Consider the following 19,417-nt stretch of genomic DNA (forward strand, 5'->3'; position numbering starts at 1 on the left):
ATAATATTTTTTTTTTTTAATTTTGTGACCTGAAAGTCAATAATAAAAAGAAACCTCTGAATAAGAGGTTATATTTTATTGTACTACTAGCCGTTTCGCGCCCGCTTTGCTGGACGAATTAAAATAAATTTTATGTTTCATTATTTTATTTTTTTTCATATTTTTATTATTCTTCTTTTTAACTTCCCGCTAAGAAAATTGAAATATTTCGAAAATCGAGTTTTTAACAGATGTTGACGTTTAGAGGTTCTAGGAAGCCTCCCCGAATGTTTCCGCGGTGAAGTCCGTATGGATAAATTTTCATAAAAGTAAAACAGTGGTTTAGGCGTGATTGAGCCTCAAACGAAGACCATTTTCATTATATATATATATAGATAATTATTTAATCTTATATCCTTACTGCTTCGTTTCATATTGGAAATATGTAATAAAAACTACGTTTTTGAATAAAGATTTGCTTATGACATTATAATACATAATATATATTCTAAGCTTTAAGATTTACGAAATAATAATTATTCCAGCTTTTACGAATAAATCCTATTGCAGTAAATTAATAGTTTTTTTAGTATGTCACGTTGTACTTTATTTAAATATAAGTAGTAAGTTCTTTACACAATTTAAATATGTTAGTTAGCTTTATTTTATTAGTAAGGCAATTCCTTTATTCCAAGCTTGCGTCCATATCTATCAAATTAAAGTAACACAAAAATTGGTATCGGCGAGACGTCTTCATTAGGGTTATTTATTGAGACAGTTTCGTACCAGCCATAACCGAGTCATTGAAATCGGTAATCCTTTTACAGAGTAACGTGGCTTATTAATTCCTTATACTGAATAAACAATTCAGATCAAGAAATGTCGACCAACTTTTATATAGTTTAGTATTAGAGGCCTTTCAAGTATTACGTAAGCAGTTTTAATTAAATTTATCTCCCTCGTCCTCAGCAATGTCATGTCAGCAAAAGTAAGCTAGTACATAAAGGTGGGAATCCTCGAAAATGCATTTCGTTTTCAAGCATAGGCAATGTGTGGGTAATGCGTAAAAATTTAAATAATTACTGTTAACGTAATCACCAAATAAGAAAATCATATCCCCCCTTTGGTGCTGACATAATACTTGAATGGCCCTTTACCAGGTAAGGAAATAATTTGTCTTGGATAGAAATAAAAGCACACACAATATCATTATTACTTTATTTTCCATATAAATACTTTAAAAGACTCGACATGTCACAATATGAAAAGATATCGGATACGTTCATATTCACTTCCATTAATTTTAAAAATAACAACGTTCAATCAATAAATATCGTAATTTTTGACAATTCATTCAAATAAAATCATTAATGTTAACGTGATCTACAACAATTAGCTGAAATTTCTAATCGTATAAAGAACTATTTAAAAAATCTAAATACACAGATCTTAACTTACGCTACGTCAAAAGCTAGAACTCTTATTATGAGACTCGGTTTTATTAATCTACAAATCTCAGTGTCTCACGTAAGTTACGAAGTATACAAGTTTGACTCCGGTTTGTCAAAAGCGTATTAGACATGCGAGAGCATCCTTCAAACTTAGAGCTAGAGAAAGTTTCGACTCTGAATTTTTCCGTAGTCACTTGAAGCTGCCGCTACATATTTCCGCTTACCTCATGAATATCAGCTATTGTGTTTTCGTTTATGAATTAGTTTTTTATGTTATGTTTCCAAAACCAAGTCTCAAAACACGAGCTCTAGATCTAGGCTCTAATTTCAAAACTAATTATTCCTAATTGTAATTGCAACAAAATGAACATCTATACTTATTTACATCTGTACATTAACGAAATATCGTAAAAAGAATAACCGCGTAGAATAAAATTTCAATACTTAAAAATCATTTAAAATAATATTTACAAAAATTAAATCGCGTCGATATGAAAATGAAGGATTGCACAAGAGGTTCAAATGGACGTATCGAGTGCGTACACACACATGCACACGCGGTGACGCCGTATTGCCAACTAAAAGAAATCGAGTATTAAAATGAGATATTTAGTATGGCAATAGATTTTAGCCACCGATCGCTCCGTACGCCTTTCACACTACTACTTAAATATCCTTACCTAACAATTGGCCTTTGTTCAGAAGTTGAGAGCGCGCGTTCCGATCCTAACACTACGAGATTCATTTGAATGTGCGATTTACTTGTGCGGTTATGGCCGTGAGAGTATTGTATTTAAAAATCACTACAACTATGAGACAACAAAGTCAATGAGAAATTCGGATCGCGCCTTCACAACACCCGAAACCGATGGAAGATTGTGCGTGGATATAAACGCGCATTTGGCAAAATTTATCGTCCACTAACTAAACTATATTACGTATCTAGCAAGTAGTCTGACGGAGTATAAAATTTGGCTCCGTTCAATCACAACGCCTTTGACACACATGTCAAATTTAAGATTCTCTCAAAGCTGTCACTTGTCGAGGCAAAGAATGAGCCGTTTTATTTTGTTGCAAAAAGAATAAGCTTAAAGGAAAGAAGTGTTAAAAAAGATTTGAAAATAATAAAGTCTTAGTCTATACTAACCTCCTAATTCTTAAAAACCAAATCAGATTTACTGTTATAACTAAAACGCTGATTGTCTCTTTCCATCACATTGTAAACACAATTGACAGAAAGAGAGCATATTAGTTGCAAAAGTGTATTATTTTAACGAAGAAAAAGTTTGTATGGTAATTCGTATACGTATACGCTTTAGGCGTTGTGATTATCGTTGAACGGATTATAGGCCGTAGTGTAGGCTATAAAGCATTAAACTATATCTACAATTGAATTCACGGATTTTGTACCATTGTTCTGTTCACTGGGCGTTGTTTAGTAATATGTTTATCTTCAGTATGCGCTACTTTTGAATTGGCTAATTGACTTCTAATGACCTGGTTTATAGCAATTACTGATAAAAACATATGATGTAAACCATTTTGGGGATCTGCACTTTCAGTATTCTTTGATTCAAGCTGAAAGTATTACCTAGACATGAGATTTTTATACTTATTTTATTCGGTAAAAAAGCAAGAAATGCTTTTTTTTATATTTAATTAGTTTAATAAAATATCCCGTCATGTCTTTAATAAGCGCCTTCATTTTATAAACATACTATAAACCTCAAATTGCTATTGAATATTCTTTGTTTCTCAAAACAATGAGAATCTCAATCTCAATCTTTATAGTATATTTATAAACAACCACAATTTTGGGGACATAACTTGTTATCATAGCTTTTATGAGATATTCGAAGTCGGTTTTCGTTCCAACGTAGCCTTGGAGCTGCTCTCAATACCGGAATCTTCATCGCCGCTATCCAAAACCGTTCCCTCCCCTTTAACCGGCTCTACTTTATCCGGTTTTTCCTCTATTTTAATATCCGGATTATCGGTTGACTCGGGTTCAGTTTCGACGTTTTCGTTGTCGGTTAAGACAATGTTTTTGGGATCGGCTGTGGATTTGCAAGTTGACTTTCCGAATGTCGAGAAAGTTGGTTCGGGAATTGGATCATCGCGTTTGATTAACGGGAGAGACATCATGATCGGGGTTTCGTCCGTCATCACTGAAAATATACGATAGTCATAAACTAAATCAGTACCCTTTCGTCTCTTTCTGTCACATTATGTTTACTCTATGATGAAAGGAGACAAAAGAGGATTATTGGTTTTTAGTTAATCAACTGTAAAATCTATATGAAACAGCAATTCTTCTATACAAAATGTATACTAATATATTATTTCAGTTAACTACACTATGTTTGTCAAAAGGACTATGATTAAGTATGACTTACCTAACGGAGTAGTGGGTTCGGGACGTTTCGGCTTTTCAAGTACAAAATTAAACACCCTATTGTGCTTCGGCGAGGGGAGATGGGGGCTGGGGGGTAAATCCAGCTTCAGCTTATCCCTCGTATGTCTTAACCCACCCAATTCTCCCCCCGGTGAACTCGGACTGACCGATTCACTGGAACTCGTACTGTCTGGCTTCCATTCATTTAAATCTTCATCAATTGTGGGGGTGATGTCTACTCCTGAATCTGGGGTTGTTAGTTCTAAAGTTGTTCTGGGGATAGTGAGGGGGGGATCGAGAGGGGGCAAGGGGGACGGAGGGGGAAAGTCGTTTTCGGGTAGCAGGGATTGCTTGAGATGCATCCCGGGAAAGAATTGGCTCGTGGTGGATAGTACCCCTAATTCAAAAGGCCGCGCTGTTGAAGTTATGTAGAAGTCTTCGTCGTAGTCTGTAAATGTTAGATTATATTTAAGGCGTTGAACTAATCGCCTCTCAGCCTGAGGAAATGCGTTCATATCGCGGATATCTGTTTCTATGTGCGCAATTAACACTTGGACGTGCGGTGAAGGAAAACATCGAGATGATACCCGTTGTGCCTTATACTTAAAAAGTCGATGGTATATGTCAGACATAGGTAGCTAACCACATATGAAGAAAAAAAAGGTCAGAAGATACAGATCGCGAGGATAATTAACAAAATCTCCACCGACAAAGGGACAAATTTGACTTATTTGAGGGAAATAAAAAAAAATGCTACGTATTTTTTATGTTTTACCTACAAAAAGATAAATCTAAATATTTACTAACTCCAGTGACCTAATACAAAAATATATTTCCATGTGACGAACAATATATCGGAATAACTTTTAATTAACTAATTACTTTATTTTATTCTTTAGCTGGCATCACTGCCTACTAATTTCAGGTTTAATAAACCTTTTTAAAAAAATAAAATGTTATCTTTACTTGTGCGTTTTGTACTGTTTGCGATGAAAAGGGACGTTAATTATCACTCGCCGTTATACCACTTTTAATGTGGAGCACCGCGCTTAATTAAATGGATACATTAACTAACAATCAAATGTATGTATAGACTCAGATGTTCAGACTCGTATTGAAATTGAAAAATGTTCCCGGCCAAAAAGGTTTGCCATCTCTGACATGTCAAAAAATGATAGCTGTTAGAATTCTATGGAATTAAAAATCAGAGTATAGATTTTAATATTCCACGATATCTCAGTGAAGAGACAATGTATTAAAAAAAATACAGAAATCTGAGACTTCGACTTCCTACGTTTTGAGATTATAAAACATTACGTCATTGTTTAATCATTAAATTCAGAAGCCCCAATTAAGTTAACAAAAACTTAGTTGATTACTTACCAGCTCCAAAGGCGATGCCAGCTCTAAGAGGATACATGTCAAAGGGACTCGGCCCTCCGTACAACTGTCCGTAACCAACTTCGGCTTCCTCTGCGCTACGTGGGTCCCATTCTAGAATATCACACATGCAAGATTACTACGGAAAAGTTTAAATTACTTTTTTGTTGTTGGCAACATTATACGTTACTATTACGTCATTATAGTTCGGCAGTAGCTTAATATTTAAGATGAAAAAATTAAGTATATAATTTATGCGAATAAATGTAATGACGCATAGCAAATAAGAAAAAAATGCATTTTGAATTGAAAAGCTTTTGTTGCATATAAACTTTTAATTTCTCTAAGTTTCCTATCCTATATTTTGGAAGTTAATTTACTATATGCGTTTAATTAAAAGCTTACTAAGCTGCAATTCAAGTAACGATGTACAGGAAAACGTAATTTATAATCATTAAGAGTCATATTTAATACTATATACATCAAAAAATAAAAATAGTTTTTTTTAATGTAACAAATGATGTAAGTGATGCCGCCGCCGCCCATAGACACTTACATTGCCAGAGGGATCGCAATTGCGTTGCCAGCCTTTTAAGAATTGGTGCGCTCTTATGCTGAAAGTTCTTAAGTCGAATTGGTTCGGAAATACTTGGGCAACTGGTTCCACATAGTGGTGGTGCACGGCAAAAAGTGACTTAAAAAACGCTCAGTTGTGGAACGACGGACGTCGACGTGATACGGTTGGAATTTCGCAATCTGCCTCCACGTCCGATGATGAAACTCAGAGGTATCATCCGGTGGTAAATGCGGTAGAAGATGCAGAAACCCCACATCTCTACGCAACGCCAAAGTATCAAGCCGCTCGGAAAGTGACTGGTCGTCGAATCGAAGTGGAAGGAGGTTATTTCTATAGAGCCATACATACCGCAATAAGTGGAGAGATCGGGTAAATAGTGCGCGGGGGAGTCAACGTCCAGATCGCTCGCTTCGCGCGGGTACTCGTATACGCAATGGTACTTTTGACGCTTGAATACTACGCGTTTTTTACCATCCTGCAATTGTATACCAATAAATCATTTATCTTTATTTGTGTTTTGTATGATAATAAAATTCCCAATTCCAAAAATCTTTAGAATGCTACATTACCCCAGCTATTTAGTTTATTATTTTTAAAATATTTGTTTCGAAAGTACATAGTTAAGAAAATATTCCATCCTTGCAAAGCTGAGACAGGATTGTTCTTAGTACTGTATATACATCTATAATTCTCAGTTAGATTATGTTTTGTCACTTGTTTTTTCACGAGAATGAGTGAATAAGGTAGTTTATCATCACGTCAAACCATGTTTAGCTAACTAATACAAGCATTTAAAGTAAAACGGACTTAGTTTCCGCTATTAGACGCACATTTGGTCCTTTGTATGTTAATACATATACAAACATTATAATTATTTAATCTTATAACATATTTAATAATTCTGCATATACAGTCAATAATTGGGGCAGTATTAGTTAAATTATAATAATTTTAATAAGCTTGCAAAGGCACGAGAAAACAAAATTTTTTGGCGACAAGACGAAAGCAAAGCATGAAATCTACATAAAGTTATCGAGTGGAGAATTAAATAGTTTTTGACTCACCGCTGGTTGTTCTAGACTCCTAAGCGAAGATTTAGCTGGCTCCGCGCGGCAGTCCCACGAAGACGGCACAAATTCCACCTCATCACCTTCCGACCCTGAACCGGAATCCCCAGATCCAACAGACGACGCCTCATGAGCAGATTCTACCTCAGCTCGGCTTGGCTGACCATTATCGCGTTGCTGTTATAAAATACGAAGTTTTAATAGTTTGCTCGAAGTATATTGTGACATATATTATGGGCAGAAATCAAAGATTTTCTCTCTGAGTTTTACCCTCTGACTCTATGAGAAGTGATGATTAGCACAAATGAGTTATTGCAGCCAAATATAGATGAGAGGTTGATGAAACGACTGTTATTTAATGAACGCTGTTAAAAATCCTTGCAATTATATGTTTTTGTTTAAATATGAGAATGACGATGTCTGAAAGGCAACATATATTTATATAACATAAAATATATACAAAACTGAGCATGCACAAAGCTAACGACTAAGCAAGCAACATGAAGAGCAGTACATGTACAAGTATCTACACGATTTTATATTTTACCCAGGGAGAAAGAATTTAAGAGGAAAAACGAAATCACTGGATTGTGATTGGTCAAACAGACGTCATTTGAAGTATTTCGCGAGTCAACGCTAGAGTAGAGACACTGCCGCTGGCGTTTCGCATACATTCTTACTCCCCATTGTAATGATACAAAATATTTCACTAATATAAATTAGAGGTGAAACGGATAGTTGCTGGACACCGAATACCGAATATCCGGCCGAACATAGTCCAGTGATGGTCAGCTAATACTGTGCAATACCCAAACTCTACTTTTCAATACCAAAACGAAGTTTACCTATCAGCGCCCTGCAGCAGTGTAGGTATAAAGCAAAATACTTTCGGAAGCTGGCCTTTTGACTGTCTGTTGCCTTTTAACGCAGTGAAATTGGTATTTATTAAAACTCAAACTTACTCTATTCATATACGTAACCAAGTACACTTATGAACGTCAACAGAAAAGATGTTAAATTGATTCTAAATTTACATTTACTACCAGTTCGCAAGTCAAGGGCGTAGAGCGGGCAAGAAGAACTGACAAGAAACTCTCCGCCACTCTTTTTAATCGTTTTGAGTCATACCAATTGTTTGAACTGGAGCAAATTAATCCCAAGGATTAGGATAATTTAAATAATCATAATTTCCCTCAGTGCGCTTTCAGTATTAATTTTCTGATGTGTTAATAAAAATGAATGATTCTGTATTATAAAGATAGTGCTATCAATCTTAACGTGGTATTTATTTGAAATCCGGTAGCCGGCCGCATACAAGTATATTATGCGGTATTTGGCCGGATTTTAAATTTGAGCCGGATAGTTACCGAATATCCGTTTCATCTCTAATATATATACATTCTGTTACCAGCGATTTTGCATTGTACAAAGCTGTATGGACATGTGGTCCTTTTATCACTAATAGATTCAATTTAAACATAATAAATCAATATAACTAGTTACAGTGTAGTCTAGTTTTTGATTTATTGTCATAAGACCACGAATAACTAATATAAGAATGATGCTTTGTAATAACAGCGAACAATTTATCTGGGAAATTCTAGTATCCTGTTCTTTCAGAAAACCTTATTAAAACAGAAAACAAATAATTTATTGCGATAATAGAAATTACTGGCGACATTATGTGTAGCTTAAGAGAATTGAGATTTTTATCTCGTTCATTCTCGAAAATTCAAAATATTCGTGTCCCAAATAAATTAATCGCCGATAAAAAGGTGACACTCACGTGTTGGAAATGCGTGTTCGGCACAAGGGCTGTCTCGTGTCCGTCGCCGTCCTAATCACACGACACATGCAAGCACACCGACACCAAATATGTACCGTCACCAAATATTTAGCAAGCAATAATAATTTAATTTGTAGTATGCGCGTATACGCGTTATTACGCGCACGGCATAAACTGTATGTCTTTTGTTATTAATTGACATTTTAACCTTAACTTGTAGGTGAAACGAAAGTATGATAAATTACTCAACATTTATATTTTTATGGATGTTAAGCACATTCTTAAACAATCGTTTAATCAGAATTATTTTAAACAAATTCAAATATGTAATACTCTGATTTTTAATTCCGTAGAATTTTGACGGCTATCATTTTTTGACATGTTAGAGATTACAAACATTTTTGGCTCGGCACATTCTTCAATTTCAATACGAGTCCGAATATCAGACTCTAAACATACATTTTATTAAGTGCAGTGCTCCACATTAAAAGTGGTTTTACGGCGAGAAATAATTGCGTCCCTTTTCATTAAAAACAGTAAAAAACGCATAAGTGAAGATAACATTTTATGTTTTTAAAAAGGTTTACCAAACCTGGAATTAGTAGGCAGTGATGCCAGCTAAAAAATAAAATATTGTAATTAAAGTGAATTGGATATATTGTTCGTGATATTGAAATATTTATATTTACGTTTGTGTATGTAAAACATAAAAATACGTAGCATTTTATTTTTTCAAATGAGTCAAACTTGTCCCTTTTTCGGTGAACTTTTTTTAGTAACAACTTATTAAATGTCGGAATTCTACGGAATGAAAAATCAGAGTTTAGGTCGACTATATGTTGGTCCACATAACAAAACTGTAGTTGTATACAGAGCGTTATTTAAAATCTCTTATAGTCATGACTAAGGGGTCATTGTTCGTACATTATAAAATTAAAAATTTGTCTAACACTAATATTTGAAAACGGTACATTATAAAAAGGGCTTAACTATTTGGGATTATATGTAGTGTAATTAAACCAGTCTGAAAATTTTTGGGTTTCTATTTCAAGATCTTTATTAAAACAGTTCGGGAGAGGTTATTTCTAGCAAAAAGACAAAACACATTACAGAGCGCTAGGCGCCATATGCAAAAAGCATTCAAAATAAAACCCTTAAAATATCTTTCGTCGTGAAACTTACCTTCCATATAAATTCCCCACTAGACGAATTAGTAGAATGTGAGTCAGTATCGCTATCCCACTCTTTCAATAGCTCGGAGGGCTTGTCTTTGTCCGTAGTGCTGTCTCGCTCGCACTCGGGGGATGTCGGTTCAGTTGGTGATTCTTGTGTGAAAGAGGTACTCATTATTTCTGTTCCAGGGCCTGAAATTATTGAGAAATTTTCAATTAGAATTTACACAATTTTTTAAAGAATCATAGTTCTGTTTTTTATATTATATTAAAATAAATCTTAATGTATGAAACGTAAGATAAGAAACAAAATAATAACGTGTACGTGTGTAGATAATCTAGCAAGTCTTAAATGTTATAGAATATTATCATCCACTGCTTAAAAATTAGTACAATAATTGTTAATAAATAAACAAAATATTATGGAGGCAAAGGCAAGCAAACTATCATAAAGATTTGACTATTTAAAAATACATTTTAACTATGATAATAACTACGAAAAAAATGTACCTGTGAATCTTATATCACTTAGGAGTGGAAAGTACGCATCAAGCTGACAAAAATTCTTTTCATTTTGCAAAAAATCCTGAGTGACCGCCACTTTTTCTTCACTATCACTTTGGATTTTCGTCTGTTCAGAAACATCTTTCGTTGGACTTTGGGATCCTGAAACATGGTTTGTTTCATTTTTGGTCCCTTTCGTTTCGTTGGCTTCATTGTCATCCACATTACTCTCTAGAAGTTCTTCAAAAGTTTCGTTTATAAAATTTACGGTTGCGAATACTTGGTTGCTTCCGTTACATTTGGTATCCTCCCTTACTTCCTCTTCAGAGTCTTTTATAAAACTTTTCTCAAGAATATTGCTTGACAAATTCACATCTATGTCTTCATCTGCTTTAGGTCTACTTAAATCTTCTCCGAGCCCATCGATAGTCTGACCCTTATTAATCTTAGCTAAAAGCGGGCTTTCAGTGATTATAATCGAATGTGGCTGTTCATTTTCATCTAAATCCAAATCAGTCACAAAACCATCGTGATTGTCCCGGTCAGGCGAATCCCTAAAACTTGCGAACGTCGGATTTATAATGACAGACTGTTCTTGCCCAAGTTTACTCGTTGAAGGAGTAATGTCTCTATTCATAAAGCTATTTATCGCGTGTTCACTCGTCGTCCTCTCACTGCTCAGTAGCATTGAACTAGCATCGATTAGGGACAGTAAGTCTTGTGGACGATTTCTAGCGAATGCCTCGAAGTTCCGAAACCCCTCTGATCCAACGCCGCTTTCGTCGCTTCGAGACTTATCCAAAGATTGCATATCCTGTGGTTTTGAGGCGGCGGAATTTTCAAAATCAGAATAAGAGATAGTTTTTTTCGATACAGCCAAACTATCGTTGCTGTTTTGACTAAGATGGTTGTCTCTATCAGAATTTTCACCGTTAGAGCTTACGCATTCGGTACTAGTTTTAGAGATATCTTGTGGTCTTATTTCCGCAGATTGGATGAACGATTGAAAGTTTATCAGACTAAGGCTTGTTTCAGAATTGTCTGCTTTTGTTTCTGAGACTTTAAACGGGATAGAATCGCTTGAAGTTACTTGTTGATCTTCGCTTTTACTATACGATCTCTCTTGTGGCTTTGTTTCGGCTGAATCTAGGAATGATTGAAATGATTTTAAACTATTATCGTCGTCCACAGCGTTGACTATATTTTTTGTTTCCTTATTGGCTATTTTGTAAGCGTTCGATAAATCTTGCGGCCGCATTTCCACCGACATCATAAAAGAATCTGTATTTTTTGAACTGTCATCATTAGTGTAACAATTCAAAATTTCTTCTTTGTGACTGATCCCATTGCTTTCACTAGTATTTGAATTTTGTGGTCTAATTTCAGCTGACTGCACAAATATATCAAAATTTTTCGAACTAACTTCACTCGTTTCGGGAAATTCAAAATTATTACAAGTTATTTTAGACGTTTCTAAATATTCAACCACATTTGTATTATTGGATATTTCTTGGGGCCGTACTTCTGCTGAACGCATAAAAGTTTCAAAGTTAGATACACTATCACTTATTCCACTTTTATCATCACTTATTCGATTTGTATTCAAAACACTATCGCTCATACGATAAACGTCTTCCTCTTTGGCGTTAATCGGTGACACTTCATTTAAAAAAGATGAAGTTATAGCACTTATTTCAGTGTCTCCATCCTTTACTTTCGTTATGGTACACGCAACAACTTCTCCCATATTATCATCGGCCTCGGTCACCGGAGTGCTCGTCATGGTATTTATGACATCTTTGAAATTAATATTTGAATAATCGTTAAGTACAGGATAATTGATATCTTTATTATGATCCTCGAAAGTTATTTCTACACTATCCATTTTATTCAGTTTCGGAATAGAGACTACTTCCGGAGAATCGAACGCGTAAATTTTATCCTCAGCTTTAGTCACCGGAGTGACGTTCAACACATCGCCCATCGGAGATCGCCTCACTAATTCCGGCTGCGGTAACTTCCACGTATCGTCGAAGGCAGAAGCGAGTTCGGTGGTACAGTTCGAAAACGAAGGCATTCCGGATCCGAGCGTGCCGTAAGCTAAATCTTTAGTTTGAGTATTTTTGGTGGAATCGTTGAGATCCGATTTTGTGTTAGCGGATGGCGTCGTCTTGACTTTGGTGTAGGTGTTATTATCGTTAGCGGTGATGGAATCCGGAGAGAAGGTCTCGCAGAGTTCAGACCTGCTATCGTGGACGATGTAAGTGGAACAGTGGCTGAGCTCTTTATCGTCTTCGTTGTGAGTGAGCGTGTCCTCGCTTTCGCTCTTATCCGGTTCAGCAAAATCGAGAGGTAGATCGGGATCCATCGCCAAGTCGTCGAAGTTCTCCTCGACGTTATAAAGTGTGTCGTTCGAACACCACGAGTCGATGCTTGTCGCCTTCGACAAGCACTGGGTTTCGGATGGTTTTGATGATTTGGCGTCAGTGGGGAGTGTCGCCTTCGACAGAGTGGACACGGCTGCGTGCAAATCTGAGGGAGCGGACGTGTCGGTTGTCGGACTTAGAAGAAACGGGGACACTTGAGATATTCTTTCACAGTTCGATTCTTTTTCCGCGTCGCATATAGTATAGGTCTTGTCGGCGTCCGGAGAAGCAGTTTCTTCGAGAACTTTCTTTAATGGACTTCCGTTTAAACTGTCGGCGCTCATGGTGATTCTGTAAAGATAATTAAAATTAGATAAATTATGGCTTTAATTATTATGAAAAATATAAAGATTTACTGAAACGATTACTTACTCCTTGCTTCCATCTCGTTGCAAAGTGTATGTGGCATTAGAGTGTATGGTGTATGTCGAATGTTGTGATTGATGTGTGGCACTGGCCAGTCCCGTTGGTAATTCTGTCACTTCGTCTGTGGAATTGTTGGCTGGTTCTGGATAACTTTCGGACGATTCTGTGCGCACTGAGATGTTCCCTGCGAGGATAAAATCATTACAAAAATAGGTAAACAGTATCATATTTAGGAACTACAGCCAGGACAAAATATATTTATTTGGAAATTTTAATACTTGAGTTTGGTTGGTTCGCCTTGAGAGCGCGCTATATTAAAATAATTTTGATGAAATTCTAAAACTTCTAGACTAGAAGAATGAATAAAGAAAACCTTCCAGACACTACACCACCATTTTTTTGCCAGCATAATGGAACACTTAAGAATTTTAGGGGAATCCTATATTTTAACTTGTTACCAAGGAATTTTGTATCTAACATATAAATAAAAATTAATATATTTACAATTATCATCATTTTCATAAGCGGTGAGCTGGTGTCCCGTTTCTTCAGCAATTGGACTTAGAGCTCCATACGTCACTAACAACTCAGGCGGAGGAGGCAATTCAGTCCACGAACTGGCGGGTTCAATACCTGCTACCTGAAATAAAAAAGAAAGATATTTTAGCCATTGAATATCTCAGACTTTATATAAGCAAGACTTTACATTTCTCAACCACCATTATTAAATTCAGTTAACATTGATATTGTAATTGACACGAGGAATCGTGATCTAAGCTCACCTGGGCCAACGGCAGTTTCAATTCTAATTCATTCCTAAGCTCCTTCATTCGTTCTTCATCAATCTCCACATTCTCAATTTCCTCAACTCCGCCATTTCCCGCCAAAAACGATTCCGGCAACGTATCATTGAATCTTGTTACCGAATCGTTCAAGCTTTCCTCGACCAACGGTCCGGAATATTCTAAGTTCATATTATTTTCGTTTTCAGCTATTGCCAGCTGAGAAACGTCCATTTCGTTAATATCAATGTGCTGTACGGGTTCGTTGTCGAGGTCGATATCCACTATGTACGCCTGCGATGTCGATGCTAGAAAGTTTCCAGGCGAATTGGGCGGGGTCGATGGAGATATTCTCTTCTCTGTTGTCGATTGCTCCTCAGTTTCGTCCGTATCAGTGTGGGGATCCGATAGAACTACAGGTTTCGGTTGACTCGTACTGTCGTCGAAGTCGTCGTGAATTAAATCCGGCACTTCGTTTAAAAAGTTCCCATCGCGTAACGGCGATGGCGTTTCCAGATTGATTTCGCTAAAGTTCGACGAAAAAGCTAAGAGTTCTTCTTTAGGTAAGTCTACTAGATCCGTCCCAATTTTACTTTTGAACGTCTCTTGTGTATAGCTTTCGAAGGGTCCCAAGACGACTGAACTGTTTTCATCGTACGTATCTGTAGGGTGACTTTTCGTCAGCGATTCGAAGGGACTGGTGTCCGCAACTCCTTTTTGTTCCAGTTTGTCCAAGGCCATCGCAGAATAGTCTGTTACTTTATTTGGATCCCCTTGTGTGACATGCTCGTTGGAATCGAGGACGTTATCTGCGGAGCTATTGCTCCCTACAGGGGTACTAGCATGAAAATTATCTTTGAACACTACATGACCACCACTTATTAACTTTTCTGCGTGCAAGAAGGCGTCCATCTCTCTAATGACGCTAGGGAGATCTAAATAAACAGTGGAATCATTTTTTTCGATATCAGCTTCGAAGACCGTTTGGTTTTCTAAGAACGATAAAGGTTCGTTTTTATACATTTTCGAAATTTCGCTTGGTTCTCCAGAAAAGTTCATGTAGACTGTGCTATCGGTGGACATATCCGACGCACTTTCTTTGTTTTGTTTCGATCCGACCAAATCCATATATTTAACTGTAATTTGATCCAGACAGATGGTATCGTCTTGAGAATCGGACGAAATGTTTTCCTTGCTTATGTTTTGTACTTTTTCAGGTGAATACGGAGATTCCGTTTGAGATTCTTGAGTATTACTTATGACATCGGTTGCCCTTTCACTTATTTGTACTAAATCAGGTAGCTCTGCTAATATTCCTACGTTTTCTAGTTCAGTTTCTATATCTAAGTCACTTTCTATATGAGATTCCTTAGCGTTCAAATCCTTCGACTTTTCACTATCTAAAGTAGCATGACTAATTCCTAAATTAATAACATTTCCTAACGATGCACACCCAGTTTCCAAATCGATACTGATATCTTCATTGTATTGTAGCTCATTAACAATTTCATCTAAATGTACATCTGTAACGGGTGTCATCTGTAGCAATTCCGGTTGCGTTAGATCTTCATTTTCATACGAGATTTGCTTTTCTGCGTCACGCATATCATTACTAAAAACTCGCTTTCCACTTTCACAGTATTGACCATTTTGTGCTTCTATTTCATTTGCTAAAAACAATTCCGTGTGTGTAATACAACTTTGTTCCACTTGTTGATGACCAACTACACTATTTAGATTACTTGGTTCCAAAGTAACATTATCGTTGGTGTCTATTTCGTGAACGTCTTTACCATTATTAGTAGTAATGTCTTTAACTTCATTTATAATTTGGCTTGCTGCTAAAGATTGGACCAACGATTCAGAATGAACTTGGTTTAAATCATTATTATCTTCCATAGCACTTGCATCTGATTGCTCGATATCACATAATGTTGTAGATATTTCATTGACTAGTGGATCTTTGTTTATATGATTAATCTCACTCTCAGAAAATGGTATTTGAGATTCTGTTGTATCATGCGTTTGGTTTATTCCAGTATCACAAATCGTTTCTCTCTTATCAATTCCTTCATTTGGTATTAATTCTACTGACTTAGTATCTTTAATAATATCAGTCCCTAAAGCATTATTATCTTCCGATGTGCAGTCTTTTATCATTTCCATTTTATTACTTAATCTAGGCAAGGCTTCACATAATTCCTTCAATTTGGGTACTTCTTTATCACTATCTTCTATCTTATCGTTTGGCAATTCTTCTTCTCGAGGCATTGTTGCATTTTCGTTAACTATGCTAAAGTTTTGTTCGCTAAAGGATTCATTAACGTTACTAATGAAGTCTTTTATCGGCGTTTCGGGTGTTATATTTTCGAGTGTATATTGGCTATTTGTGTCGCTGTGGCGTTCGAAGGAATGACTCAAAGTTCCGATTGTGTCCCGGTCGACATCATCGTCGCAGGTGGAATCATCCTTGGAATCGAAACCCATTTCTGATATATTTTGGAAGTTCCGTATTCCGGGAGACTTGACGAGGCTCGTCTGCATAGGATAGTCCTTTTTGCATTCTAGACTGAGATTGTCCCTCGAAGGACTGGCCTGGTGGCTCGATTCGGAACTCGAAGTTTTCTCGGAATTCAATATATTATCGAGATTCTTAATAACATCGCTGACGTCTTTGAAGTAGCTCACGTCATCTTGGCTTCCGGTTATGATGTCTTTGAGCCAAGGATCGACCGAGCTGTCGGAGCGATCCTGTTCCTTCTCTTCCATACTGATGTTCCCTTGGTGGCATTCGAGGGCCGCCGCTTCATTGTGCGTGAGGTAAATGTTTCGGACGTCCTCGAAGGATCCATGTAGATTGTTAAGGCTTTCCGACTTTATTTGGACAGAAAGAGGTTCCTTGTCGGACATTATGCTGCTGGATCGGGATACCGCCGTGTCTCCTACGCTCAGGGAGTCTGGTATGGTTTGTGCGCTTTCGAATTCTAGATCAGATCCGAACTGTGAATCTGTGGACGTGGACGGGGCGTGGACTATGGCTATGTGTTCGTCTATTTTTGGGATAGAGTTGGGTTTGAGTCTCTGCCAGCGTTCCTCAAAATGGTCGTCTGTTTCGGTGTGTAAGTGTGTGGTGTGCAGATGATTGAGTAACGCATGCACTTGTGATGCCGTTGGACGATTTTCAGGATTCGGATTCCAGCAGAGCTGCATTACTTGGTATCTGTAAATATAAGTATTTTAAGCATCTGATGGATAAGAATACGCATATCGTCACTGTAGAATGATAACGTATGTCAAAAAACCATTCAATTTTTATTCTTACTCTTATGTCAATTCACTGGTATAATGATGAAGTAAGGACTTCTACTATTACTACCATCCAAAACTATGGACAAAAACATAAAAATATTTTAACGAACATTGAAGAAATGAAAAAAAAAATTTCGTTTCCTTTTTGGTTCTCTGGACATACGAGGTTTCTTTTCATTCTACAGCGAGGATATATCTTTGTTGGGATGAAACTTTTACAAAACCATAATGTTACATATTACATTCATACTTAGTATTAGCTTCTTTCATCAAAATCACTTTAGTTCTTAAGTATCGAAAAAAACTTGTTCTTTCCCTTATGGACCTAATATCGTTCCAGTCTCTATAGTTCCGAGAGATCGTTGAAGGCACTAAAAGGGGCCTAAGCATGCAACTGACAAAAACAATGATTTCAAAATGCCCTCAGACCGAAAATCAAAATAGATATCTGGATAAATTGACCTAACAAATTTAAAGTTAAAAAATATTAAGAAAGTTTATATATAATGTACTTACAAATGGTTTCTATAGGGGCAGGGCAAGTGTGGGGGCGGCGGGGAGCGGGGTGGGGTGGCCCCCCAAGCACACACCTCCCAGAGGAGGAAGCCCACGGACCACACCTCACTACTCGTCTGAAATATACAGTTCAATCATTAAAAACCGGATTTAATATGTAAAACACTATTGCATTTGCTGAAAATTGTATTATACATTCCTTTATTCAACTTGCCTAGAACATTGCATAATAGTAACTCTTGAGTGCGTAAATTTAAGTAATATACAATTTAAGAAGAAAATGCAAACAATTTAAAATGACAATTCAAAAAAAGTTATTCTCAGCTATAAGAAGTTTCAGAAAAAACATGATTATTGTATTATCTATAAGCTATTAATTTTGATGAACACTGGAATTTTATAATTGTACTTCGTTCGAATGAACGAACGCGGGTCTTGTCATTCTCGAGACGTCGTAAGTGTTGAGCGAGAAATAGTTGACCGGCGGAACGGAGTTTGAAATGATAATAGATTTTGCCTTCCACTAAGAAAGAGTTTTTAAAATAATTTAAGTTTAAAAAAAAACTAGGAAACCTAAGCTTTGGAATAGTAGAAATGTATTTATATATATTTTTGTTAAATATATGTAATAAGATGTGGATGAATAAAGGCTTATTATTATTATTATCTAAGCGTGTAATTGTTCAATAATTGCTCGCAAAGCAAATACCGTATGAACATTGTCAATATTATTATCAGCATCTCTTAATTCCAGACATTTATGTAATATACCTTGGTAAATAAACTAAATACATAGTTAATATTTCCGGTTTTTAACAGGTATATTTATTAAAAAAAACAATTAAATACTTTTATTTTATTAGAATTATTTAAAACTTACAGTGTGTGAATCGGGCTGCCTCGAGACTTCGGGCGCGAAGAAATCGTGCTGCGGCTCATTAGTTCCATACTGGCCAAGAAGCGCACGCGCAGTTTCTCCATTACGAATTAGTACTGTACCGCTCCATAGTGTACTGAAATTTTAAAACAATCTTTATATTTTTATTCACTTAAAGGAAAATGTCAGTTAAATACATATATATAAAGTTAATGAAACTATATTTGTATATTAACAATAATCAGTCTTCAATGTTCCTTGCTTATATATAAGGCAAGTTATTACAAAGGAAATGAGAATTAATTTACCCATATAAAAATCCCCTGGAGTGCAAATGAGCTAAGCCGGAAGTGACATCACACATCAGCTGTAGAGGCACCCCACTTTCGTTTAGTATCGCCATTTTTGGACGGTTCACTTCTAAGTATTGATGGAGGTCCTAGAAAAAAAAATATATACATTTACACATAATTATATAATGTACGAACTCACAAAAAATATTAAGAATATGCATTATGGTATACTCTGCATGCTAACAATTTAGACGACAATCAAAAATATTATTTATAAAATTAAAAACACAATAGGAAATATTAATATTAGAATTAAACAAAAATCTATTAAAATCTGACCTACAATTATTATAATTTTAAATATTCACATTAATTTGAGTCCTCTTTAGTAACATATGCAGTAACAGTAGTTGTGAATTGAAACATTTGTACTAGAACATGTATTGTATAACATACATGGTATAAAAATATAGTATTTTTTTAACTCTTTACGAAATTAATTTGTACTGTGATGTAGCCCTTCAGCCACATATTTTT

At 36.0% G+C, this 19,417-nt stretch overlaps 1 protein-coding gene across 4 annotated transcripts in view; it reads right to left on the minus strand.

Annotated features, from left to right (window-relative positions):
* Positions 1-1,182: 1,182 nt before the first annotated feature.
* LOC125057696 overlaps positions 1,183-19,417 on the minus strand; it is a 47,134-nt gene continuing 28,899 nt past the window's right edge. For 2 of the 4 annotated variants that reach the window (XM_047661505.1, XM_047661506.1), the window contains 14 exons: positions 18,896-19,026; positions 18,591-18,723; positions 17,711-17,826; positions 13,886-17,105; positions 13,608-13,743; positions 13,110-13,287; positions 10,318-13,028; positions 9,818-9,999; positions 8,636-8,686; positions 6,847-7,026; positions 6,131-6,257; positions 5,209-5,319; positions 3,827-4,273; positions 1,183-3,598 (listed from right to left, as the gene is read on the minus strand). In XM_047661505.1, coding sequence (XP_047517461.1) covers positions 3,273-3,598; positions 3,827-4,273; positions 5,209-5,319; positions 6,131-6,257; positions 6,847-7,026; positions 8,636-8,686; positions 9,818-9,999; positions 10,318-13,028; positions 13,110-13,287; positions 13,608-13,743; positions 13,886-17,105; positions 17,711-17,826; positions 18,591-18,723; positions 18,896-19,026 — 8,049 coding nt within the window. In that variant the 3' untranslated portion in view covers positions 1,183-3,272. The remainder of the gene's footprint in view (positions 3,599-3,826; positions 4,274-5,208; positions 5,320-6,130; positions 6,258-6,846; positions 7,027-8,635; positions 8,687-9,817; positions 10,000-10,317; positions 13,029-13,109; positions 13,288-13,607; positions 13,744-13,885; positions 17,106-17,710; positions 17,827-18,590; positions 18,724-18,895; positions 19,027-19,417) is intronic. The other 2 variants (XM_047661507.1, XM_047661508.1) reach the window with 2 other exon arrangements.

The sequence above is a fragment of the Pieris napi genome, chromosome 17, assembly GCF_905475465.1.
Source record: "Pieris napi chromosome 17, ilPieNapi1.2, whole genome shotgun sequence".
Lineage (NCBI taxonomy): Eukaryota > Metazoa > Arthropoda > Insecta > Lepidoptera > Pieridae > Pieris > Pieris napi.